Source organism: Dipodomys merriami, unplaced genomic scaffold (genome assembly GCF_024711535.1).
Source record: "Dipodomys merriami isolate MVZ:Mamm:240054 unplaced genomic scaffold, mDipMer1.0.p SCAF_285, whole genome shotgun sequence".
NCBI lineage: Eukaryota > Metazoa > Chordata > Mammalia > Rodentia > Heteromyidae > Dipodomys > Dipodomys merriami.
Window position 1 is genome coordinate 1460590 of NW_027204326.1, and position 27408 is coordinate 1487997.

The 27408-nt window shown below is 42.6% G+C and overlaps 1 protein-coding gene across 13 annotated transcripts in view; it reads right to left on the reverse strand.

Annotated features, from left to right (window-relative positions):
* LOC138838615 (kinase D-interacting substrate of 220 kDa) overlaps positions 1–23147 on the reverse strand; it is a 106404-nt gene extending 83257 nt beyond the window's left edge. For 7 of the 13 annotated variants that reach the window (XM_070038017.1, XM_070038014.1, XM_070038012.1 and 4 more), the window contains exons 1-8: positions 23003–23147; positions 16611–16751; positions 6752–6850; positions 5654–5752; positions 4382–4480; positions 3436–3537; positions 2090–2188; positions 714–911 (exon numbers count right to left, since the gene is read on the reverse strand). In XM_070038017.1, the coding sequence (XP_069894118.1) occupies positions 714–911; positions 2090–2188; positions 3436–3537; positions 4382–4480; positions 5654–5752; positions 6752–6850; positions 16611–16718 (804 nt within the window). In that variant the 5' untranslated portion in view covers positions 16719–16751; positions 23003–23147. The remainder of the gene's footprint in view (positions 1–713; positions 912–2089; positions 2189–3435; positions 3538–4381; positions 4481–5653; positions 5753–6751; positions 6851–16610; positions 16752–23002) is intronic. The other 6 variants (XM_070038018.1, XM_070038016.1, XM_070038013.1 and 3 more) reach the window with 1 other exon arrangement.
* Positions 23148–27408: the final 4261 nt, after the last annotated feature.

A 27408-nucleotide genomic window follows, 5' to 3' on the forward strand; every position in this document is an offset into this window, starting at 1 on the left:
TGTCACATTTTTTTTCTTTTTCTGGCAGTCCTAGGGTGTGAACACAGGGTTTCAAGATTGTTAGGTAGACATGCTACCATCTAAGCCACACCTCCAGTCTTTCGGCTTCAGTTATTTCTCAAACAGGGTCCTGCTTGTGGCCCAGGGCTAGCCCTGGATCATGACCCCGTCACCTATGCCTTCATTGTGGCATGGCTTACAGGTAAGGAACCCAAGTCCAGCCAAATGTGACATGTTTTCTTGCTTGCTTGCTTTTTCTTTTTCTTTTGTCAGTCCTGGGGCATAAACTCATGACCTGGGTATTGTCCTTAAGCTCTTTTGCTCAAGCAAGCATCTACCACTTTGAGCCACAGCTCCACTTCCATGTCTCTGGTAGTTAACTGAAGGTATGAGTCTCAGGGACTTTGCCACCAAGGCTGGCTTTGAACCTCAACCTCAGATCTCAGCTTCCTGAGTAAATATGATTATAGGTGTGAGCCACCAGCACCTGGCTAAGTATGATGTTTTTCAATAACAAAATTATTTAGGAAAAGTAACCAAGGACATTCTTCAAAAGGATTGAATAGTCTTAAACTTACGCATTTCAAGAGTAGAAACAAAACTTATAACAACTTTTGTGTTAGACATGAAGAAATTTGTAAGGGATTAAGACACAGCTAAGGTAATCTACCAGCCACTTTGCCACCAGAAGCGAATCTGAAACCCTAACTTACCCTATCAGGTATGTTCACGTAAGTCCCAGCGTCCAGCAGATCCTGTACAATCTCCGTGTGTCCTTCCTTGGATGCAATCATCAAGGCTGTATTTCCATCCTTATCAGTTAAATTCACATTTGGATTTCTCTTCAAAATTTCTTTTACTGACTGTGTGTAACCGCCTTTTACTGCCACAATAAGTGCAGTCATTGAATTCTTAAAAAAAAATTCCAAGAAATCAGTAAATTCTAGAAAACATTCCTACAAACTAAGTTCTTTATCTCTTCTTCTTTCTCCTCTTTCTCCTATCCTTCTCTCTCTTTCTCTTAGTACTGGAGATCAACTGCAGAGTGCCTCAAGCATGCTAACAAGTACTATAAAACTGACTTACACTCTTTAGCCACTAAAAGTCTTTCCAATGGTAAGATTTCAAAATCAACAACTATATACCTACCAAAAATGGCTGGGAGGTGTACTTACGATTTTTAAAGAAATATGAATTCTCCAGTCATTAGGAAGAGTGGGAGGATTCAAGGCTTTAAGTGAGACTTGAAACTGGACATATTTACAATGAACAGGCTCTCATGAGTGGAATGAAATAGAAACTAACTGACAGAATGACTAAAAATTAAACATGCTCTAAACTAAATAATACAAAGTAAGGTGATCAAGCATCAAACTAAGAATTCTTTTATTTTTCCCCTCAGTATTGGGGACAAAACTTGGGGCCTCACATCTGCTAGGCAGGTGCTACCTTGAGCCATGTCCTCAGTCCCAAAGTAAAAATTCTTCATGATAAAATTTATAGGAAAAACTGAAGTAAAACAGTGAATAAATACTGTCTAGCAGTGACCTAAAAACCCACTTTCAAAGAGGTTCTTATTTTAAGTAGTTCTTTTAAAAACTGTACATTTAATTAGCTATGATTATCTCATATTAAAATAACATAGCCAAAAAGACAAGTCACCCATACTGACAAACTCTCCTAAAAGGAAGTAGTGAAGGCAGGGTATCTACATCTGCTAGGTTATACTACTATTTTAAATTTTTTAGGAAAAAGTATTTTAATAGAGCATAAAAGCTCTTTTGACAATATTTGAAGACTTTTTCAAGCAGCTTATAGGATACTGAAAAATTATTGTTAATAGATTTGATCTCCCAAAATTTATGTGTATTAGCATGTACTTATTAGTATCATTAAACATATAAACATGTACTTATCATAGTTTTCTTAACGTAACATACTTAGAATAGAAAGAAAATACATGTTTTTCTACATTAATACAATTTAAAAACTGGAAGTAAGTTTTTCTAGGCATATACCAAGTTAAAATGTTCTTTCTCTAAAACCAAAAACATCTCTCTACTACTAGGCTGAACACAAAAAAACTTACAGCTCCTTCTTGATCAACATCAGCTCCCATGGCCAATAAATGCTTTACACATTCCAAATGACCCTTTCGTGCAGCCCAAATCAAAGGAGTGGTTCCATACTGTTAAACAAGCATTTTAAACTATAATCAGATACATACTGAAGAAACTAGCTCAAAATATGAATTTTAACAAAATTAAATTTTCACCTAAGTACTTACTTACATCAATATAATTTTAATCCTAGATAAATCCTATCTCTCTCATTTTCTTCCTCCTCCTGAATAGATGAATCACTGCACAAAATGCTTATTCTTTAACCAACTCTATCTATTTAACTTTTTTTTTAATTTTTTTTTTTTTGGGTCCAGTCGTGGGGACTGAACTCTGGGCCTGGGTGCTGTCCCTCAGCAATTCAGCTCTACCACTTGAGCCACAGCGCCACTTCTGGCTTTTTTCTTTTTGCTTATGTGGTGCTGAGGAGTCAAACCCAGGGCCTCATGCATGCAAGGCAAACGCTCTACCACTGAGCCACCTGCCCAGCCCCTATTTAACTTTTACAATCAGAAACAATTTTTCCATCACACAGCTACACAGCTTCTAATTTTCAACAAGCTTTCACTGTTTCTCATATCTTAGGAAAGACAGATGCATCCTTCAATTCTTCTGAAGTCCAACAGTCTGATTATAGACAGTCAGGCTTTATCCTGAAACAGTGAAAGCCACCAAAGTTTTCCCAAAGAAAGAATAAGATCATTACATCAATTTTTGAGGTAAGTGCTAAGGGTTTTTAAACAAACAATAAAAGAAATAGAACATTTAGAACATTTTGGAGAGCTTTCTGGAGGCAGCATCAAATAAACTGGTCCTCCAGAATCAAGAGAAGCTGAGGAGGAAAGGGCATGACACCAGGCCAAGGGCAAGGGCTGCAGGAAACCACAAATCATTTGGCAGACTAGTATTCAAGTCTAGGGTACAGGCAGCAGGAGAAAGGGAGAGAAGGCTTATCTCCATTCATTATACCAGGGGCAGAATTTAGGATTTTAAAGATGAGAAAGATAAGCAAATATGAATTTTAGAAAGCTTACTGTTGTAACAACTTAGAGAAAATACATAGGACTGAAGGTGGAAAGAAGTGAATTCATTATCACTGTCTACTGAGAATGATTAATAGGACACATAAACATCAAAAAGACACCTGTAGTATGTAATACATATAAAGGTCCATCTATAAGCTATATGTCCATATAAAATACAGCAATATACAAAATATAAAATACATTAGAGAAGATATATGAAAATGATTATAACTTAGACCTTTTATGCAGACTAACCCAAAGTGGAATACAGGTAGTTTCTGCCAACCTACCTTATCAGAGCAGTTGACTTTTGCCCCATTTTGCAGTAGAAGATGCACTATATCTGCATGGCCTCTTCCTGCTGCCCAAATGATTGGGTAAACACTGTACTGCTGGGATGGACAGGTAGGTGGGAAGGAAGAGAGGAAAGAAGGGGAAAACAGGGAGAAAACCAATCTTTTAGGTAGATATTTGTAACTATCAAGGTATTTTAAAGTAAAATTAAACAATTAAACAATTCTACTTAAAAATACAAATAACGCCAAGTGCCGGTGGCTCATGCCTGTAATCCTAGCTACTCAGGAGGCTGAGATCTGAGGATTGCAGTTGAAAGCCAGCCCCGGCAGGAAAGTCCATGAGACTCTTATCTCCAATAAACCACTAGAAAACCGGAAGTGGCGCTGTGGCTCAAGCAGTAGAACGCTCACCTTGAGCTGAAGAACTCAGAGACAGCGCCCAAGCCCAGAGTTCAAGCCCCATGACCGACAAAAAAATAAAGAAAGAAAAATAATGTTCCTAACACAAATCTGGCAACTAAGACACATTCAACCTTAACGAAGTATTATTATGAACACATTTACTCTTATAGTCAACACATTTAATGTAACTAGCCAACATGCAACTCAATAGAGGCATATAAACTAAAAAGAGTATAAATATATAGAACAGATATATAGAAAAATTATATGCAAAAATGCATACCCATAGGCAAGATACCTAAGGATTTCAAATTTACCTTTTGAAATATAGCCATAACTCTTAGAGCTAAATGCTTTTACCTAAATGTTTTTAGCTCTAAGACTTATTTGTTGACAAAAAATAAAAAGTAAAGTTAGCTTACAAAATTCTCAAGTATTTTAAAATCACTGATATGATAAGTCAAGTGTAAGTAGCCTAAGCATTCCCTGAGGAAACTTACCACTTACCTAACGAATTAATATTTTGATGAACACTTACCAGACCCGTGACACTTGGGTTGGCACCATGAGAAAGAAGCAACTCTACTACATCAGTCCGGCCTTTATAGCACGCCCACATGAGAGCTGTCCATCCACCCTTCAAAGAAAAAGAGAGAGGGTATAAAAACGAATCATACCCATACATAAAAATTCTACTGCTCAAGTTCCTGCTGGATATATCTTTGCAACACCATTGTTTTGGGAAGGAAGTTACTATGTAGTTTTAAATTCCCAAGATTCTCCAGCAAAATATAAGAATATATGGAATGAGCCAGGCGCCAGTGGCTCACACCCATAATCTTAGCTACTCAGGACGCTAAGATTCAAAGCCAGCATGGGCAGAAAAGTCCCATGAGACTCTTATCTCCAATAAGCTATTCAAAAAAGCAGAAAGTGGTACTGCAACTCAACTGTTAGAGTGCTAGCCTTTATACAAAGGGTCTTAGGGAAAGTACCAGGTCCTAAGTTCAAGCCCCAGGACCAGCCAAAAAAAAGGAAGAATACATGGAATGAGTCAAAATTCTTACAACCATGACTGATTACTCTAAGGCTTACACTAGATCACAAAATCTGAAACAAGGACTGTGCAGCTTGGACTCCTCCAAAATTTTAAGATTGGTTTTGGCTGTTTAAAACTTTTTCTTCAGTAAACTTTCTATGTCCTTGTCCTCTTCGTGTAAGTCTTTATCCAAGCAGAAATTCCAACAATCATATTCAATTATTTAAGTATTTCCCTGAAACCTCCAAATACTATAGGACCTCTGGACAAAAAAATAAAAACAGAATGATGATAAAGCACTGACTGATCTGTAAAGCAAGATTTTAAACCTTGAAATAAACTGAAAATTAAGACAAAGAACATTCTAAAAGAGGGAGACCACCAGGGTTTAAAATATCCTTGAGCTGGGCACTGATGGCTCACGTCTGTAATCCTAGCTACTCAGGAGGTGAGCTCTAAAGGATTGCAGTTCAAAGCCAGCACAAGAGGAAAAGTCTGTGAGATTCTTATCTCTAATTAACCACCTGAAAACTGGTCGTGGAGCTGTGGCTCAAAATGGTACAGTGCTACCCTTGATAAAAAGGAGCTCAAGGACAGTACCCAGGCTGTGAGTTCAAGCTCTATAATGAAGAAAAAATTCGTGAGAGCCATGTCCACCAAATCCTAAAATCATCACTTTACTATCACTTTATATACAAAAATACAAGATGGATCTATTATTGCTAATAAGATTTCAGTTAATTAACGCTATTCTCTGGAAAATGGACATACCATATCACGGTGCTCCAAATTAACCCCACATTTAAGCAGCTCTTCCACCACATGTATGTGCCCTTCTTTTGATGCAGATATAAGTGCTGTCCAGTTATCCTTGAACACATATACAAAATTACATGTTTGAAAGTAAAAAAAGACATTCCAAATAGGGGAAAAAGCTGAATTCACATGCTAAACAATCATACCAAATTGATTTCTATAAAATACTACTGAAGCTCTCTTAAGGATTTTTCTGTCTACTTATATCACTGACCACCAAAACTTCAAGTCCATAGTAACCATTACTATCAACTGACAGTAAAGAGCCTGTAATCTGATTTGAAAGCACATGTACAAGCTATTATAGGACAAAAGCTCCATGTTGAGAGTTCAGAAATTATGTGATAATTATTCTCCCTTATTTTTTAAATAAAAGATCAAGTATCCTATTTTTTTTGGGGGGGGGTCCGGTCGTGGGGGCCTGAACTCTGGGCCTGAGCGCTGTCCTTCAGCTCTTCAGCTCAAGGCTAGCACTCTACCACTTGAGCCACAGCGCCACTTCCGGCTTTTTTCTTTTTGCTTATGTGGTGCTGAGGAATCGAACCCAGGGCCTCAGGCATGCAAGGCAAGTGCTCTACCACTGAGCCACCTTCCCAGCCCAATAATTTGATTTTTTAAATGTAGCTAAGTGACACTCAAAACCAATTCTAACAAAAAGGGAAATTCAAAGGAAATACAACCTCTTGGGATGTATCCAGAAGCTGTATCAGTAGAGGATGTATCTTTATATTTTCAAGTATAATGACTTCCACAGGAAGGAAGCAAACATGACTCATGCATGGAGATTTTCTAGGCAGGCATTCAATTATATATGCATGTGTGCTTTCTGTTCAGCCAGTTGTTCTATATAAAATCATAAAGACTCAAGATCTTTCAATACCAGTAAAAAAATTCTCTCCTGAATTACTCTTTAACGAACACAGCACATTAGGTAAAGGTGAGATATGTCTGAAGATACCATTTTTAATCAATTATTTTTGAATGACTTCTTAAAAAAAAAGACAGTTAAGGAAAAAGAAAGAGACTAATGAGCAAATGATTTTTAACATATACCAAATCTTCCAAATTGCAGTTAGCTCCATTCTTAATCAATTCTTTCACTATTTCCAGATTGCCTTGTTCAGCAGCTATCATCAGTGGAGTCTGGCCACACTGGGGAATGGAAGAGACACAGGAGATTATCAAGACAACCTGTATGCATTACAGCACTGCTGCTAGATATGTAGCATTTGCCTTTCCATGAAGGTGAGTTCAGCACAAGCAGTACTTATTGTCTTCCTTTCATTTACAAACAGCCTTAAACTTTTAGTTTTGTGTTATGAAGAATTGAAAACAAAAATAATGTAATTTTCTTCCCATAGTATCAATAATCTGAGGCACTGTAAATTTATTAAAAATCAGCAAACATGTACAGTATTATGATTTGGAAATTAATGAAATAGAAGCAAAATCTCAGGCTATCTATAGCAACCAAATTCTCTAACAATAATGAAAGAACAGGGTATAGAAGAGTTTTAATCATATTTATGCTTTATCTAGAGCAAGACAAGAGAAAGAGTAAACAAATAACATAGATGTTATACATATAATATACATGTGCAGTTTATGCCTTCTCTTATATCATTATTTAGACTAAACCCTGGCTAATTCAGTCAGTGTGTTCTGTGCTTCTAAAGTGAATATAGAGATAGCTCCCTTAGCCCTGAAAACAGGGCAGGGCTGGGCAGGTGGTCCTGGGGTAGAACAAACACCTCCAATAGAAGCCTCCTTTACTGCAAGCACAGCATAAACATCACTTTCTTAAAGTGCCAAGGTATACAACAGACCTGGAAACAGAGTAAACAAATCAGTTAAGCTTTGGGTACCAACAGTACTAAAACACAAGAGAAATATGAAAAAAATTAAGTTAAATTTCACAAATACTAGTGTACCTACTTACTGTGCATTAGGGTAGGGGAAAGGATGGGTAATTTTCTTTAAATGGCAATGTGAAATATTCCTTGGCTTCATACCCTTCAGTGTCCCACTGATCTTTGGGTAAGAATTCATATCCTTACCATGGCTACAGATTTCCTGAATGACACAGACCAGGAAATGTCTGCCTCTCCATCTCTCCTGTGCCATTCCCACCTACTTTCTGGGCACCTTTAATTCCTCTGTACTCTATGAATTGTCAGTTGGACTTAATTTTTATTTACATGATTAATAACTGACTTTTATATCTTTCGCAAGGCCTGTGAACCGCATGAGGGTGGACACACCCTGCTCTGCTGCTGCATCCGTACTGTCTATGGACTGCCACACAGCACTCCTCACGTATTTGTTTAGTAAATGAACTCTCAAAGAACTTAGAACTCTATGAGAGCAACATACAAATAAGTAAATAATTCTAATAACTGGTAAAAATACAAATGTAATTATAGGATAATGCAACTAAGGATTAAAACATAATATCAGTTTAAATAAAATACAAAAGTAAATTACATTAAACAGATATTCTTACATACTGATTTGGATATGAAATTCTATGAAACAGGCACATCACTTATTAGGGAATGAGGTGTATTTCACATAGATTTTCCAGGTGAAAAAGCTTCTATTTTAGACATTAAATTTGATGATCACCTTTCCAAAGAGCAATTTTTCTTGTTAAGCAGAGTATCTTAAATATTATGTTTATGATTCTGAGTCATAACTAGAGACATAATTACTACACCATGAACACCTCTGTCAGCTCTAAATTTCTTGGCATTCTTTCTATAGCATCCCTTTCAGGTAGAATTTACTAGATAAAAGGTAAGATATCAAAGTCACTGCTACTACTGATAAATTAAAGCCAGACCCAGACCCTGAATTTAAGTGCATGAAATTTACACAATAGTTTTTAAGGTAGTAGTTTCCAAGTCACAGAGGAGTTCTCTGTTTATTATCTGGGATTACAGTTATACTTCAGATAGTTCACAAAGATAAGTGATCCACAAAATGAAATAAAAATATAAATGTGTGCTGGGCACCAGTGGCTCATGCCTGTAATCCTAGCTACTGAGAAGGGTGAGATCTGAGGATCACAGTTCAAAGCCAGCCCTGGCAGAAAAGTCTGTGAAATTAACCAATAGAAAAACAGAAGTGGTGCTGTGTCTCAAGCTGTAGAGCTCTCGCCTTGAGCTGAAGAGTGCAGGGACAACGCCCAAGGCCAGAGTTCAGCCCCATGACTGACCAAAAAAAAAAAAAAAAGTGTGCATAAATATCCGTAATATAAACAAGGAAGATGCCTTTAATTTGATTAACTAGAGCTAAAGGTGTCAGTAGTCTGACTAGTTGTAGGCCTACACTCTCAGAGAGGAGCAGGATTTTGTTGGGCAGTAGTGTGCCTGCACTACAGCAACAAATGATCCCATTACATTTCTTCAGCAAGGTCTCCCAAGACTCTCCAAGGAGATCAGCTGGCCTGTGCCCTTTTCTCCCTTGTTGCTCAATATATAGAGAGTGTTGGAAAGTATCAATACAGCTGAGGCAAGTAACTGGCTCAGTGCTGAGAAGGAAATCAGAGGCTGGGTTCCTAGGGTGCCCAGAAGCCACCAATGTTAGGATGAATCCACTAGTTTGTCATATGAAAAAAACAAAACCTTCATTTGTCCAAAGCACTGTTTTGAAAGCTATCATATGCTGTGCAAAGTAAAGTTAACTGTATTCCTATTGTAGCTACATTATTGAGAATTTCACAAAAAGTTGTGATGTGTAATGTTTTATTAGATTCTTAAAAGGTGTGTGTGTGTGTGTGTGTGTGTGTGTGTGTGTGTGTGTGTGTGTGTGTGTGTGTGTGTGTGTGTGTGTGTGTGTGTGTGTGTGTGTGTGTGTGTGTGTGTGTGTGTGTGTGTGTGTGTGTGTGTGTGTGTGTGTGTGTGTGTGTGTGTGTGTGTGTGTGCGCGCGCCCTGTGGCTTGAACTCAGGGCCTGGGCACTGCCCCTGAGCTTTTCTATTCAAGGCTAGTGATCTACCAGTTGAGCTAAAGCTCTACTTCCAGCTTTTTTGGTGGTTAATTAGAGATTTAAGTCTTGAGGACTTCCTTGCCTGAGCTGGCTTATCAGATCTCAGCCTCCTGAGTAGCTAGGATTACACTTAGAGCCACCAGTGCCCAGCTGTAAATTGAATCTTGAACTCTATGTTTTAACTACTAGTTCTTGCTTAACCAATCCAATAACTATAGTTGCAGATGGAGGTAAAGAGTAACTTACCATGTCTTAACTTGCATTTGAAAATGACTTATTAAAGGTCCCATTCCCATCAAGATTTACATACCCTATCAAATCTCAAGACTATCCCTTTACAAAAATTTGGGATGTATAAGCTGTAGATCCCCTTGTTATGATCTGTATCCCCCAAAGTTAAGTGTTGGAAACTTAATCCCTAATGCAACCGTGTTGAAAGGCAGATGTTGTAAGAGCTTAATTAGGTCATGAAAGCATAGCCCTCAGGGACAGATTAGTGTGTCACTGTGATGACAGGTTAGTTATTGCAGGCGTGGGATCCTAATAAGAGGGTAAGTTCAGCTCCCTTGCATCCTTTTCCATTCCCTTTCTCTTTCACCCATCCTTCAGCCCTCAGCCTCTACCATGCTGTGAAGCAGCAAGAAGGCTCTCACTGGATGCCAGCCCCTTGAACATGGACTCCTCTACCTTCCAAAACCATGAGGGGAAAAAAAACCCTGTTTTTTTAGAAATTATCCAGTCTGGAATTCTGTTATCAAGGCAGCACAAATGAACTAAGGCATGCCTGCTCTACTGCCTAGAGTAACATCAAGAAAAAGAAACCACGTGAAACAGAAGAACTATGCATGACTGAACTTTGCACCGCAGGTAGATCCTTCTTACCTCAGCTTCCCTCCAGACCACAATGAAAAACATCTACTATTTCAACTTCTTTCTGTTCTTCCTAATTCCTAAACTCCCCATTCTACTTATTTCTGTGATTCAGACCTGAATAACCATTGCCTTTTTAGACAGTCATCTCCAAAGAGAATGCACGTACTTCTAATAACTGCAGTGGAACTAATATGTTCAAATCTTCCTTTGAGACTCCCTTTAGTCTATAAACACACAACAAAAATCTGTCTCTAAAATCTCATTTCATTTTCTTTCTTTTCCTTTCTATCAGTAGAGCGGCTTGAACTCAGGGGCCTGGGCACTGTTCCATAGCTTTTTCTCTCAAGGATGGCACTCTACCACTTGAGCCACAGTTTCACCTCCAGCCATTTAGAGGTTAATTGAAAATAAACGTCTCATGAAATTTCCGGCCTGTGCTGGCTTTGACTTTTTTTTTTTTTCAGTCGTGGGGCCTGAACTCTAGGCCCGGGCACTGTCCCTCAGCATTTCAGCTCAAGGCTAGCACTCTACCACTTGAGCCACGGCACCATTTTCGTTTTTTTCTGCTTATGTGGTACTGAGGAATTGAACCCAGGGCCTCATGCATGTGAGGCAAGCACTCTACTACTGAGCCACCTTCTCAGCCCCTGGCTTTGACTCATGATCCACAAATCTTAGCCTCCTAAATAGCTAGATTATAGCCCACTTCATTTTCTTGTCCAGGAGAATACTGTCCCACCTCAACACTATCCGCATACCAGGGAGAAGCTTTGTTATTTTGCAACAATAAAAATAAATAATAAAAGTCTTAGCTAGGTGCTAGTGTCCAAGTAATCCTAATTACTTGGGAGTCAGAGATCAGGGAAAGCTTATAGTTCAAGGGCAGCCCAGGTATCAACACAAGACCCTATCTCAATCAAGAGCTGGGTGTAGTAGTTCATGCCTGTCATTCTAGCTATGTGGGAAGTACAAATAGACTGTGGTCCAGGCCAGCCCAGCCATACATACAAGACCCTGAAAAAGTAACAAAGGCAAAAAGAATTGGGCATGGCTCAAGTGGTATAGAGAATGCCTCAAAAGCATGAAGCCATGAGTTCAACATCCAAGACCACCAAAAAATAATGAAATGAGACAGGCACCAGTGGCTCACGCCTGTAATTCTATCTATTCAGGAAGCTGAGATCTGAGGATTGAGGTTTGAAACCAGCAGGGCAAGAAAACTCTAATTGAGACTCTTCAATTAAGCACTCAAAAAAGCCAGAAGTGGAGCTGTTGCTCTGGTAATAAGAGTACTAGCTTTGAGCAAAAAGGCTCAGGGACAGTGCCCAGGCCCTGATTGAGTTTAAGACCCAGGACTCATACAGACACACAGACACACACAGACGCGTGCACACGCACACGCACATGCGCGCACACACACACACATACGTGCGCGCGCGCAAGAGAGAGAGAAAGAAGTCTTTCACTGTCCAATAAGGAGCAAGGACTTGACATCACGAGCACTCTTTACATGCCAAGAGATTTACAGAGTTTATAAACAGAGTAGAAAGAAGCAGGAATCTAATCATGGTCAACTGTACTGTAAGTACAGTGTCGGGCTACTCTTTCTTACATTCTTTTATTTAGTTGATCAAATGTTTAAGAATTGTTTTCAAGTGGGTAGAGGCAGGAGGAAAAAACAGAGAGAGCAAGGTAAGGGGTGACACTGTCTAAAAAGAAATGCACTTGCTAGGTGCCGGTGGCTCACACCTGTAATCCTAGCTACTCAGGAGGCTGAGATCTGAGGATCAAGTTCAAAGCCAGCCCAGTGCAGGAAAGACTCTTATCTTCAATAAACCACTCAGAAAACCGGAAGTGGCACAGTGGCTCAAGTAGTAAAGCACTAGCCTGAGCTGAAGAGCTGAGGGACAGCGTTCAGGCCTAGAGTTCAAGCTCCATGACTGACCAAAAAAAAAAAAAAAAAAAAAGAAATACACTCATTACCTGACTTATGTAACTGTAATCCCACTATTTATCACCTTTATAATAACATTAAAAAGTATTTTAAAAATTAAAAAAAGTGGGCTGGCAATGTGGCTTAGTAGACTGCTTGCCTAGCATGCATGAAGTCCTGAGTTAAGATTCCTCAGTATCACATAAACAGAAAAGCCAGAGTGGTGCTGTGGCTCAAATGGTAGAGTGCTAGCCTTGAGCAAAACAAACTCGGAGACAGTCCCCAGGCCCTGAGTTTAAGCCCCAGGATGGCAAAAATTAAAAAAAAAAATTTTTTAAGTGTTTCCAAGAGAGGTAACCAAAACTTATTAATATGAACAAGAAAAAATGGGAGGGGCTGGGCACCAGTGGCTCACACATGTAATCCTAGCTACTCAAGAGGCTGAGATCTGAGAATCACAGTTCAAAGCCAGCCCAGGACAGGAAAGTCCATGAGACTCTCATCTCCAATAAACCACTAGAAAACCGGAAGTGGTGCTGTGGCTCAAGTGGTAGAGAGCTCACCTTGAGCTGAAGAGCCAAGGGATAGCACCCAAGCCCAGAGTTCAAGCCCCACAACCAACAAAAAAGAAAAAAAATGGGAGGGGAGTCCAAGCAAATTTTTTAAATTCTACAAAGATTTTTTTTCAGAACTGAGTAATATTGGGTAATATTTTATTGTAATAACAAAAAAATGTTTTGGAAACACTGAGGTTTGAACTTAAAGCTTTATACTTGCTAGACAGGCACTCTACCACTCAGCCATACCTCCAGTCCTTCTCTGAACTGGTTAGCTTGAGGGTGTTACTTTTTGCTGGGCACATGCTGGCTTGGGACCATCTATTATGATTCCCATTATAGCCAGGATGCCAGGCCTGCATCACCATGCCTAGTGACTCATTCAGATAAGAGTCTTGCAGACTTTTCTGCATAGGCTGGCCTGAAACCACAATCCCCCCAATCTCAGCCTCCCACATAGCTGGGATGATAGGCATATAACTATACCCAGCTAGTAGTTGAAAAGAAAGCATCACATGTCTATTTAGGCTAGCCTAGAACCATGATCCGCTTAAGTAGCTAGGATTATCGGCATGTGCCACTGGTATCTGGTTGCAATAACAAGTTTTTATATCAAGCATTTCATGGTGACAGAGTTAAACTAAAATTACCTACCAAAATGAAATATGTATGTGGGTACATATGTATGTGTCTAAGTGTATATACATACACACATACACACATGTGCACATATATAAACATTTTTTCAAAAATAGTAAAGTACAGCCATGCATGGCAGTGTTTGTCACCTGGGAGGCTGAGTCAGGAGGATATAGAGTTCAAGGCTATACTGGCTTAGTTAATAAGTTCAGCTCTGACCTGAGCTACAAAGCAAAACTCTGTCTAAAAAATAAGAAGTTACAATAATAACTATCAACTCAGCAGCATTAAAAACATACTTACGGCTGGGAATGTGGCTTAGAGGTAAAGTGCTTGCCTAGCAAGCATGAAGCCCTCAGTTCGATTCTTAGTACCACATACACAGAAAAAGCCAGAAGTAGCATTGTGGCACAAGTGGTAAAGTGCTAACCTTGAGCAAAAAGAGCCCATGCCCTGAGATCAAGCCCCAGGATTGGCAAAAACAAAAAACAAACATACCATGTTCATAGTGGTATTATTCACAACAGTCAAGAAATAAAAGCAGGACTGGGAATATGGCTTAGTGGTAGAGTACTTGCCTAGCATGCATGAAGCCCTAGGTTTGATTCCTCGGTATCACATAACCAAAAAAAAAAAAAAAATTAAATTAAAAGGAAAAATAAACATTAAAATTTTTTTAAAAGAAGAAAGAAATAAATAGAAGCAGCCAGGTACCAGTGGCTGACACCTGTAATCTTAGTTACTCAGGAGGCTGAAATCTAAGGATCAAGGTTCAAAGCCTGCCAAGGCAGACAAATTAGAGAATGTCCAGTTAACCAGAAAAAAAGCCAGAAATGAAGGTTTGGCTTAAGTGACAGAGTACAAGCAGTAAGAGAACAAGTTGAGCAAGAGCACAAAGCTTGGAGTTCAAGCCCCAGTATCAGCTAACAGAGAGGATGGCATGGGAAGACAAGGCAGCAGAGAAAGGAACAGAGGAGGAGAAGACAGAGAGGAGGGAAACAAACCAAATTTCCATCCTCCATGGATGAATGGATAAATAAAACATGGGCTTTCCATAAAATGGAATATTAGGCTTAAAAATGAAAGAATTCTTGTTATATGCCACTACATGAATAAAATATAAGGATATATTATGCTAGTCACAACAAGTCAGTCATAACAAGACAAATAAGGATTGGGAAATTAGCTCAATACCACATGCCTACCACATGCAATGTCCTAGGTTCAATGACCAGTGCCACAAAAATATAGAAATAAGTAGCATATAAATCTATTTGTATAGGATAACCAGAAGCATCAAATTAGGACAAATAAAGTAAAATGGCAGTTTCCAAAGGTAAGAAATGGAGAAAAGAGAGAGTTATTTATGGTTTTAATTTTGTAGATGAAAAAGATGTAGAAAAATGTTACACAATGTACAAATACAACTCAATTGTACTTTTTTAAATAGTTAAGATGGAAAATTTCATGTTATATATGTTTCACCATAATAAAAAACGTATAGGGGACTGAAGGCCTGGCTCAAGTGGTACAGTGCCTTTCCAGTTCTACCACTCAATGCAAGCCCAGAGTTCAAACTCAGAACTTCGAAAACTATTATAAACAATGTCTACGTATCTTTACATGTCTATACACAGATATCATATAAACATACACATATACACCTAGACCTGCATAAAGATCATATCATCTACAAAAAAATTACATTCCATTGAAAATATAGTTCTAAGAAACAGAATTATTTTCCTTAAGGTTTATAAGATAAACACATACTTTGCTTTTTTAAAAATGTATCCAAAATGTTTATTAGTCATGCCAAATAACCTTCAGTTGTTCTATGCATGATGAAGTATCAATATCATTTATCTTACTTAAATCAATGTTTATTAATAACATATAACTTATTTAGCTTTCTCTTAAAGATGTAGCATCTAAAGTCCTAAGGTGTGGGAATGTACAACCAATGAACAGAATTGAAACTACTGAAAAAAATGTTTTTAATTCTTAATCTTGTCTGTTGAGTTTGTTCATAGGAAGGGAGTCTCAGATGCTCTCTAAAGCTTCCTAGAAGCTTTAATTTTCAGGAGTCAAGCTTCCTGAATATTAGGGGAAAAAGAAATTAAGGGAAAAACAGTGGCTCATGCTTGTACTCCCAGCTAATTAGGAGGCAGAGATCAGGAAAACTGCAGTTTGAGGTGAGCAGGCAAAAAGTTAGTGAGACCCCTTCTCAACCAAGCCAGACTTGGTGGAGTGTGCCAGTGATCTCTCTCCAAGAGATTTTAGGTAGAAGGATCACAATCTGAGGCTGGGGCTGGGGCTGAAATGGTAAGACCACCTGCTTAGCAATAAGAGACCCTGAATTCAAGTCTTGAATTCAAATCCTAAATTCAACCTTTTTTCAATCATTTATATGTTAGAATGAAGCATTTTAATGAAGCACTTAATGGACAACAGTTGATTAAGCCTGAGTGAGAGTCCCAGAATCACCTATTTCTTCTTTTTAATGCTTTGAACTCAGGGCTGTGCACTATCTAGGCAGGCATTCTACTACATGAGAAAGGACGCTAGGCATTTTTCCTTTCATTGACTCTCCAGGTAAAGTCTCACTTTTTTGCCTGAGACTGGCCCCAGACTACAATCCTATCTTTGCTTCACCATAGCTGGGATTACAGACACATGCCATTATTTCTGGCTTACCTGGTAAAACGATGGAATGGCGGGGGAGGGGAGGGGGGAGATACCACACTAACTTTTTGCTGGGGCTGGCCTTTCAAGGCCATGATCCTCCTAATTACCATCTCCTGAATAACAAAGGTGAGAGGCATGTGCCAGAATCACCTTTATCTTACTCAGTGCCTGTTACAGAGCAGGCAGTAAAAAAATACCTGTAAAAGAACTTCATTTTAGACATGTGACTTTACCTCATTTCTCTCGTCTACATCTTTGCATTTTTCAAGAAGAGCTTTCAGAGCAGGAATGTTTCCCTCTTCCACATAATTTATTACACTCTGTGAAATCAGAACTGACATTTTTGTAGAAAGCTGTCGCTACCTTTACTTTGCCTGTTAAAAACAAACAAAATACATGATTTATAGTTAGAAATAAACTAACCAAAATCCTCAAACAAAGCTTATGCTATCTGATCCAGTAATTTCTAGGAATTGACTCTAAAACCAAGAGAAAAGTAAGGATTTTTAGTGCCACATAATCTTAATCATCAGAGCAAAGACATGTATACAACACCTTGACTTTCTAAAATATGTCATATATTTTTATCTCTGGAAACCAGTAAGAGATTTTGTAAACACCACCACCAATACCCAGCATGCTCTTTGTTCCCGCACTTACAGTATCAATCGTAATACTTCAGACTGGCATCAGAGATTGGCTCTTTTGCTTTATGCAGCCTCACCACACCACCATTCAGACCAACTGAAGCACTATTGCCCACACCTGTCATGCTGCTGCATGCACCTGCCTTTGCTCAACTTGCTTCTTTCACTTAGATGTACACCTTCTGATCCACTCTACCAAAGCAGCCACAGGTAGGCAGAGATGATTGGCTCTTGTGTTATTTTGTTTTGCTTGATATATCTATATTTATTTTCACTTAAAAAAAACTATTGTAGGGCAGTCATAACGGTTCATGCCTATAATCCCAGCTACTCCGGAGGCAAACAGTAAAAGAATCACAGTTCAAGCCAGCACCAGTGACTCACGCCTGTAAACCTAACTACTCAGGAGGCTGAAATCTGAGGATGGCAGTTCAAAGCCAGCCCAGGCAGGAAAGACAGTGAGACTCTTATCTCCAATAAACCACTCAGAAAACCAGAAGTGGTACTGTGGCTCAAGTGGTAGAGTGTTAGCCTTGAGCTGAAGAGCTGAGGGACAGTGCCCAGGCCCAGAGTTCAAGCACCACGACCACCACCAACAACAACAAAAAAAAGAATCACAGTTCAAGGTAATCCCAGAAAAAAACTAGAGACACCCCGCCAAATTTCAATATACAGCATGGTGGTATACCCTGTATTCTAGTTACACAGAAAGTAATGAACAGGAAGACTGATACCCAGGGCAGCCCAGACATAAACTAGACCCTATCTCAAAAATAACTTTAACAAAAAACAAAAAGGGCTGAGGGATTAACTCCCTCATACCACCACCAAAAAAAAAAAAAAAAAAAAAAAAAACCATCACAAGGAAAAAATAATGCAGCTTTTCATCTTGCATATGAATCTCAATGCTGACTCTTCAAGAAAAACTTGTTAAGGGCAGTCTTAGCAGGGATTAAAAGTAGGCACCCCAGAGCCAGGCTGCTGGTTTTGACTCCTGACTTGACCACTTGCTGTGCTATCCTCTTTGGTGATTCTCTTGGGCTGCCTGTCTAAGTTTCTCATCTTTAAATAACTGTATGTAAAATATGTAAAAGGATTTAAATGGTGCCTAATACATAGGAGCACAATAAATATCAGCTATTTTATATAACAGAAAAGTATCATCTCTTAACCACCCTTTCTTAGTCTCTCCCACTAGGATATAAAAAGAAGGACTATTTGTTGTTCTATACTAAGTCCTCATCACCTAACCCAGTTCGTGGCCCATAGAAGACACTGTATTCTTTAAATAAATAAGCATTTTTTTTTTGTCAAATGGGGCTATAAGATTATATGTATTCTTTTGACCAATCAGCAAAACAATTGATATATTCTGCCATATTTTTCAGTAGTAGATATAGCCATACTAACGCTATGAAAATATTTTTGTGGGCTGGGAAGGTGGCTCAATGGTAGAGCACGTGCCTTGCGTGCCTGAGGCCCTGGGTTCAATTCCTCAGCACCACATAAGCAAAAAGAAAAAAGCCGGAAGTGGTGCTGTGGCTCAAGTGGTAGAGCACTAGCCTTGAGCTGAAGAGCTGAGGGAAGGCGTCCAGGCCCAGAGTTCAGGCCCCACGACCGGAGGCCCCCCCCCCAAAAAAAAACTATATATATATTTTGTGTGTGTGTGTGTGTATGTGATTTTTAAAAAGTGCTTATTTTTAGAATCTGTAAACAAATTTAACATATCAACAACATTTTGGTATATTCAGAATACTGTCCTGAAAGGACCTGTGGCTTAGTAGGTGCCCTCTACTTTTCTCCCATTACAAACAAAGGACACCAAAGCAAAAATAGTGATCAGGTTGTCAAATCTTACTAATTCGGCACACTCCAGATATGACACAATACATTCCTGTGGCCTCTTCTATCCCACGTCTCTCATAAGTTTCCAACCACAAGGACCCAAATGCAGTGACTGTATCCTGGTGTCAGTATTTCTAGTACTCACCACCTCCATATAGAAGCCAGAGTGACCACCTTGTAAGTATTCTGAGCTCAGCCCTCCCCCACCCCAACAACTATCCTCTCACTCAAAATAAAATCCCAAATACCTGCCATGGCCTACAAGGCTCTATCTGATCTGCTTTACCCCTTGCCAGTCTCCCTAAGCTCATCTCCTACAATTCAGTACTTCATTCTGCTAGGCCACACAGTTTTAGTACAAATGTCAACCTGATCCGAGCCTCCCTAAATCTTCTATAAATCAGCCATCACCTCTGCATCTATCAGTCCCCATTCCATAACCTTGCCTTATTCTTCTAGAAAGCACTCAGCTACTTTAACACACCATTTATTTTTAATGTCTCGTACCTCCTGCTCCCAATAAACGTGCTCAATGAGAATGGGAACTATCTCTGTCCCAGTACTCAACCTCCAGTGCTCAAAGAAGTGCCTGGCAGTCAGCAGAACCCTGTATCTGCACAACCATGAGTGTCCCATGCTCCCGGGGCTGATCCACCTGCCTGAATGCCTGACCCAGCACTGGCACGCCTACTGAACTGGAACATGTCCTTCAACTCAGCTCTGTGTCACCTCTCCTGGATCTCCTCCTCCCTTTCTCCCCTCAACCCTCTACTGCCCTTCCCTGCCTGCTAATATCATCTATACATCACATTTCACATGTGCTTTTAGACTTTCACATATGCTTTTACATCTTCGAATACAACAATGTATCACAATCACCCATTTCTAGGAAACCTTTGGGAACAGGATCACATTTATTTTACAGTTGGTATATATGAATGAAGACAAGTGTTCTTTGTACTATTCTGACTGTTCTGTAGAAGTTACTTTAACATAAAAATGTGAAACACTCACATAAACATCTAGCAGCCCTAATATGGACCAAATATTTTTAATATCACAGTATTACATAAAACTGGGAAGAATGCAATTAAGAAAAGCAGCTATAGACATCAAGTTCAACCATTAAAGAAAACAAAGATTCAAAGTCATAGATTTTTCAATCTTGTTACCTCTCCCATAATCTGTTATGAAGACTGTATGTGTGTCATCTTTGGATACTTTTGTTTTGTTTTTGCCAATCCTGGACTTGAACTCGGGGTCTGGGTGCTGTCCCTAAGCCTCTTTGTTCTCAAGGCTAGTGCTCTCCCACTTGAGCCACAGTGACACTTCCAGGTTTTGGGGGGTAGTTTTTTTTAGAGATAAGAGTCTCACAAACTTTTCTGCTTGGTCTGGCTTCAAACCACAAACCTCAAATCTCAACCTCCTGAGTAGCTAGCTAGGATTATAGGCATGAGCCACCAGCACCTGGTTATCTTTGGATACTTAAAACATAAAAAGGTTAATACTCTTAGTCTTTAGACTAATATTAAGCAGAAATTTTTTTAAAGTTTTTAAAACCATAAATCAAAACTGTTTTTGCCTTAACTACCCAAAAGATGTCCTTTGAACTAGTTATTTAAGGGAAGGTGATCTATTTTTGTCACATAATCACATGAAAATACATTCTACACAGCTACACATCAGTAACAGTTCAATCTAATAGTTCATTGGGAACCTGTAATTTGCAAGTACTCTGCTATGGGTGGAATAAGATGCCATTCTTGCCTATGAAGACAGTTCTTCAGCAAAAGGGAAGTAACAGGAAAAGAGGAAAATGCCTAAAATAGAATTGGCAACATACTGGATAGGGATCAAAATACATGGGTTCAAGAATATATGGATTCATTACAGGATTCTGTTTGTGTATTTGGGGTCAGAAATTCAGCAGTGGGCTTTCCTGACTGCTTTAAATTCTGGTCATCTCTGCATTTATCCTTTCTTCCCTTATTGCTGCCACCATTTTCCCAGTGCTAGATGTTGTCTAGAACACAAAGGATGCCAGCACACTTTAGATGAATAAAGAAAACCTAGGCTGGGTGCTGGTGGCTCACACTTATAATCCTAGTTACTGGGAAGGCTGAGATTGGAAGATTGTGGTTTGAAGAGAGGGGAAGGGAGGGGAGAAGAGGAGAGGAGAGAAGAAAGGAGAAGAGAGGAGAGGAGAGAAGAAAGAAGAAGAGAGGAGAGGAGAGAGGGGAGGAGAGGTCTAGTCTGGTCTGTACTGGTTACCATTAAGTGCAAGACTCAAGCTAGTCCCAGTAAATTTCCATCATGTGGCTGACTAGAGAAGAAGAAACAGGTGGAAGATGACTACAAGTCTGTGCATGTGGCTGGAGACTGGTGCGGCAAGGAGCAAAAAGAAGAGAAGCCAGCAAGAACAGCAGCGTTTCTTGGCGTGGTTATGCCCACCTCTCCCCACCACTTAGGCCGGATGAGTTAGGGAGAAGGTGAAATGCTTCCAATAGCTGGGTGGCAGAAATGAAAACCTGGAAATTAGAGTTCAATGTCACTCTGGAAATCATTCACACAGTGAAGAAAAATACAAAAGGATTCTCAAACTAGTGTACATCAAAACTATTTGAAGGAAGTGGCGCTGTAGCTCAAGTGGTAGAGCGCTCGCCTTGAGCTGAAGAGCTGAGGGACATCGCTCAGGCCCAGAGTTCAAGCCCCACGACCGACAAAAAAAAAAAAAAAAAAAAAAAAACTATTTGAAGAGCTTCTCATATACTCTACCCTGTCTCATTCCCACAGAGAATCCCATCGGGTAGACTTACAAAATTGGCCCCAAATTGGTATTTCAACAATCACCCTCACGGGGCACTGATAAAACAGTCCATCACACTAGGACGAGGGAACAAAGAACTACATCATCTTTCAACCTTGGCTCTCCACTTCCACCTGACACGATCTCTTTTTAAAATGTAGCTGTTTGCTCTCAGGTGTTGTCAAGATGTAGGCAGAACCTTACACATTAGAATCACCCTCAAGAGGTGTTTCCTGGGGCCACGCCCCAGTTCCACATAAACAGGCAGGGCAGCTGCAGTCTTAAAAAATCACCTCTAGGGAGCAGCGATGACTCCATAAAACTGTTATTTACAGAAAAATACCTTCGATGGCTTCAACCTTTCTATATGCCAAAATAACTCGAAAAAGTACAATCCCGTTCTTTGGCTGACAAAGAGATCATCCAAGTACAGCGATGAAAAATACCTGCCGCAGCGTGCAGGGCTCCGGTCGAGCGAAGAATCCGCCCTTCCTCCGCAAAGCTTTTAAAAGCCCGCGCAGCACAATGGAGCGGGGCCCCGCGCGAAAGCCAAGCATGCAAAACAATAGCACCGCGCCAGGGAGGCCATCGGCCTTCCCACCAGCACCGACTGCCAGGGCTCTCCTGCGGGTGTGCGAGCGGCTGCGGGGCCTGGCCGAAGAAAACCCACCATTTCCCGGCCCGCCCCGCCCGGACCCCGCGCGCGCCCCGCCCCGGGAAGGCGAGCCGCAGACCTTCCCGGCGCCCAGCGGACCCCGAGCCCCGTCCAGCCAGCACCTCGCCTCCCCGCCCGGCCTAGCCCGCCCCGCCCCTTGCCCCCGCAGGCAGCCAACCCTCCCCAGCCTGCAACCCGCCCCGCCCGACCGCCGCCCTTCCCCGGGCCCGCACCTCCCCGCAGCCCCCTCCCATCCCCCCAACTCCGCACCCGCCCCGCTGGGCCTCGAACCCTCCCCTCGCCCGCACCTGCACCGACCTGCATTCCTCCTCCGGGCCGCACCTTCCCCCCGACCCGCACCCTCCTCCTGGCCCGCACCCCCCGCCTTCCCCGCCCAGGCCTCACCCCACCCCTGACCCGAACCCCCAACTCCCCCAGGCCGCACCCCGCCCCGCCCAGCCTCGACCCTTCCCCGCGCCCGCACCCCTCCCGCCCGCACCTCCCCCCAGGCCCGGCCGCGCACCGCCCCGAGCCCGCTCCGCGCCGGGCCCGCCCCGCCCGGCCTCCACACCGACTCGCCCCAGACCCTCCGGGCCGGCCCGCCTCAGGCCCCCTCCTCACGTCACCTCACCCCGGCCACTCCCCGGCGACCCGCGAAGCCCCGCTGGTTACCTCCACTCTGGCCGCAGACGACGTCCTCAGTCCTCAGCTCGGCGAGACCCGCCCGCTGGACCACCGGCAAGGTCAGAGGACGCGGAAAGAAGAGGCTGCGGCTCGGAGCGCGTCGCCCTCTCCACGACCGGCGGCCATCTTCCCCCGGCTCGGGAACTGACAGGTCACGTGGGCGGGGCGGGGCGTCGGCGGCCACGCCCCCGGGGCGGGGCCGAGGCGCGGCCGGCGCGGCTGGCGCAGCCGGGCCGCCCGCGGCACTGCCGCTGACCTCGGATGAGTGTATTTTCGCGAGTGCTCCGGGCAATCTTACTTAGGCGTCTGGGTCACCCTTTATATTACCGTGTGACCCAACCTTCCACTGCAGTTAAGCTTATTCAGAGAAATAAACCACAATTATACGCGGAAGAACTGGCACCGCCTCCCGGAGCTGGACACCGAGGGTGACCGGCCCCTCCTGGAAAAGCCCCCTGGCGTGGGCTTTGTGGCTGTGGTTCCCCGCTTCCACCCGTCAGACTGCACCCCTTACACTCGGTGACAGTTGCAGAGCTCTGGACAATCACCAGTGTGACTGGTCCTCTGCGGGGTCTCAGCCGGCCGGGGGCGAGGGGGGGTGTCGTTCCTGACACAGGCCTGGGGGGCTCAGCCGGCCGGGGGGCTTCCTGACACAGGCCTGGGGGGCTCAGCCGGCCGGGGGGCTTCCTGACACAGGCCTGGGGGGCTCAGCCGGCCGGGGGGCTTCCTGACACAGGCCTGGGGGGCTCAGCCGGCCGGGGGGCTTCCTGACACAGGCCTGGGGGGCTCAGCCGGCCGGGGGGCTTTCTGACACAGGCCTGGGGGGCTCAGCCGGCCGGGGGGCTTCCTGACACAGGCCTGGGGGGCTCAGCCGGCCGGGGGGCTTCCTGACACAGGCACGAGGGTCCTCTTTGTCCCTCCAAGTCACATCCACGGAGCACACTCCTCCGTGGTTTTTCTCCCGAGTTGGCTGATGCGCTTCTGCTGTGGCCAAGAACTGTTGTAGACATCAAAACTGCAGCTGGTTGAGGATAAGGCCCGGGGAAGGGGATTTCACAACAGCTCCCAGCTGATCTAATGAAAGTCCATTTTCAGACTGTCCAAATCAGCGGTTTCAAATCTGGAACAACTACTCAGAAGATTACATTTTTGAGGACCCAGAAGGACAGGTGTCCTTTTACAAAGGTGATAGCAACACAGGAAGTGGAGCTGTGGCCCTGGAACGGGGAGCTGCGCCCAAACCTCTCAAGCTATCTGAATTATTTGAAACACAGCAAACATCTGAACCATCTGGCCAGGTTTCCCAGCAGGTTTGAGACACAGGGACCATGTGGACTGTGTATGTAGTTCGTCATTGAAAAAGAAAAGACAACCGTAGCAGCCATGTTCGTGTGGGCTTGAGGGCTGGGCCTCTAAGGCCCCTGACCATCCCACCCCCACCTTGTAACCCACCTCCCACAGGTGCCAGAGCCCCTACCCCCAGTCACTGTAACTGCTTACCACTTTGTTGGTAAAACCACTCCTCTCTCTACAAGCCTGGACACTGGCTTTAGGTATGTGCAGGCTCATGCCCAGGCCAAGTTCTGCCCCCGAGGAGTGACTCATGTCCTCCAGGTCCTGTGGAATAATATGGGGAGAATTTCTCTATGAAGAATTTGGCCAAGCCCACCTCAGCGTCAGCCATGGTCCCAGGCTGCCTAGACCTCCTGTTCCTTCTGCCACCAAATACAGATCTCCATGTGAAGTTTTTGTCTTGTGTGTGTGTATGTGTGCATGCGCGCGTGCATGCGTGTTGTTTTGGGCAGTACTGGAATTTAAACTCAAAATCTTAAGCTTGCTAGGCAGCTGCTCTATCATGTAAGCCATACCTAAGCCCCAATTGGCTTTTAGTAATATTTCTCAAAGAAGCCCTGATACTAATCTGAGCAGAAGGGATTAGAATCAAGCCTCATTTTAGTCCACATTTTAATGTCAGATGGCTGGGGCATCAGACACCGGGATGCAAGGTGGGATGGGTAAGGAGAGGGAGGGAATATATTTGTCAACCAGCTCCTGCTCCAAGGCAGATCTAAACCAGAGAAGGAACACACTCTCAGCTCATGTTTTTTTACATCATTGAGACCAGCATTTCAGTACTAAAATGAGAAACTTTAATGACTTAAAAATGACTAGGCAGCTGGGCACCAGTGGCTCATACCTGTAATCCTAACTACTTAGGAGGCTGAGATCTGAGGATCACAATTCAAAGCTAGCCCAGGCAGGAAAGGCTGTGAAATTCTTATCCCCAATACACCACCAGAAAAATGGAAGTGCCACTGTAGCTCAAGTGGTAGAGGGCTTGCCTTGAGCTGAAGAGCTCAGGGACAGTGCCCAGGCCCAGATTTCAAGCCCCATGACCGACTTAAAAAAAAAAAAAGATTGGGTAACATTTTGTGATCTAAAACTGACTAGAAAGAAATGATGAAAATTATGAGAGGGGTGAGCAGCAAGAGGATATGGGGAATTTGCAGTCATTGGGGAAAATGGAGTTGCTGTACAATTCTTCCACACTACATTCTCCTGCCTCAAATAATTGTTATACTAAGACACTTCTAGTTATTTGTTGTAGTTCAGGGAGTTTTGTTGTTGTTTGGGGTTCTTTTTTTATTTTTTATTTTTATTTTTTGGGTCCGGCTGTGGGGCCTGAACTCTGGGCCTGGGCACTGTCCCTCAGTTCTTCAGCTTAAGGCTAGCACTCTACCACTTGAGCCACAGCGTCACTCCCGGCTTTTTTTTTATGCTTACGTGGTGCTGAGGAATCGAACCCAGGGCCTCATGAGTGCAACTGAGCCACCTTCCCAGCCCCCTGAAATCAATTTCAATTCTGTCATGAGATCTGGAGTTGAGGTGACATACACAAACATAGGTGACATACAAACAGTGTGCTTATTTTTAGTTTATACATGAAATGTTTAATTTAAGTAATATCTTTGAAATTGAATTTTTTTCAATTAAAGTTACTGGGCTACATGTGGTAGAACATAGCTGTAATCCTAGCTACTCAAGAGGCTGAGAAGCCAGGCGCCAAAGGCTCACACCTGTCATCCTAACTATTCAGGAGGCTGAGATCTGCAGATGGTGCTTCAAAGCCAGCCCGGGCAGGAAAATCTGTGAGAGACTTATCTCAAATTGACCACCAGAAAATCAGAAGTGGCGCTGTGGCTCAAGTGGTAGACTGCTCACCTTGAGCAAGAAGAAGCTCAGGGACAGTGCCTAGGCCCTGAGTTCAAGCCCTAAGTCTGGCAAAAACAACAACAGCAACAACAAAAACCCAAGGAATGAAAGAAGGAAGGATCTGGGTGCTGGTGGCTCACACCCATTATCTTAAATACTCAAGAGGCTGAGATCTGAGGATCAACATTTGAAGCCAGCCTTGGCAGAAAAATGCAACAGAATCTTTTTTTTTTTTGGGGGGGGGGGGTTGGTCGTGGGGCCTGAACTCTGCGCCTGGGCACTGGGCACTGTCCCTCAGCTCTTCAGCTCTCAAGGCTAGCGCTCTACCATTTGAGCCACAGTGCCACTTCCAGCTTTTTTTTTCTGCTTCTATGGTGCTGAGGAATCAAACCCAGGTCCTCATGCATGCAAGGCAAGCGCTCTACCACTGAGCCACCTTCCCAGCCCCATTTGGGGTTCTTTTTGTGTAGGTGTGGAGGGAAGTACTGGGATTTGAATTCGGGGCCTGGGCTCTATCCTTTAACTTTTTCACTGAAGGCTGGTGCTCTACCTCTTGAGCCACAGATACACTTCCAGCTTTTTTTTGGTAGTTAATTGGAATAAGAGTCTCATGAACTTTGCTGCTTAAGCTAGCTTTGAACCATGAGCCTCAGATCTCAGCCTCCACAGCAGCTAGGATTGTAGGTGTGAGCTGCTGGTGCCCAGCACATATCTGCTTTGAGAACAAATGTTTTGTGACTGATGCAAGTGCTGCGGGCTGCTTGCACTCTCATGGCCTCTAACACTTTCTGCCTTTGCAGCAAAGGGTAACTAAAATGAGTTCTCACCAGTTTTGTTTCCAAATCGTGTCTTCCCATGTTCTTGGGTATCCCTGTGGTTTACATGGCTTGCCTCTCTAGCAAATGCAGCATAAAGGTTTTGCTGTAATGGCACAGCTCAAATAAGCCCAGGTTCTCTACTTGCAGTGTGTTTTTTTTTTTTTTTTCTTTTTTCTTTTGTTGGTCGTGGGGCCTGAACTCTGGGCCTGGGCACTGTCCCTCAGCTCTTCAGCTCTAAGGCTAGCACTCTACCACTTGAGCCACAGTGCTACTTCTGGCTTTTTCTGCTTATGTGGTACTGAGGAATTGAAACCAGGGCCTCATGCATGCAAGGCAAGCACTCTACCACTGAGCCGCCTTTCC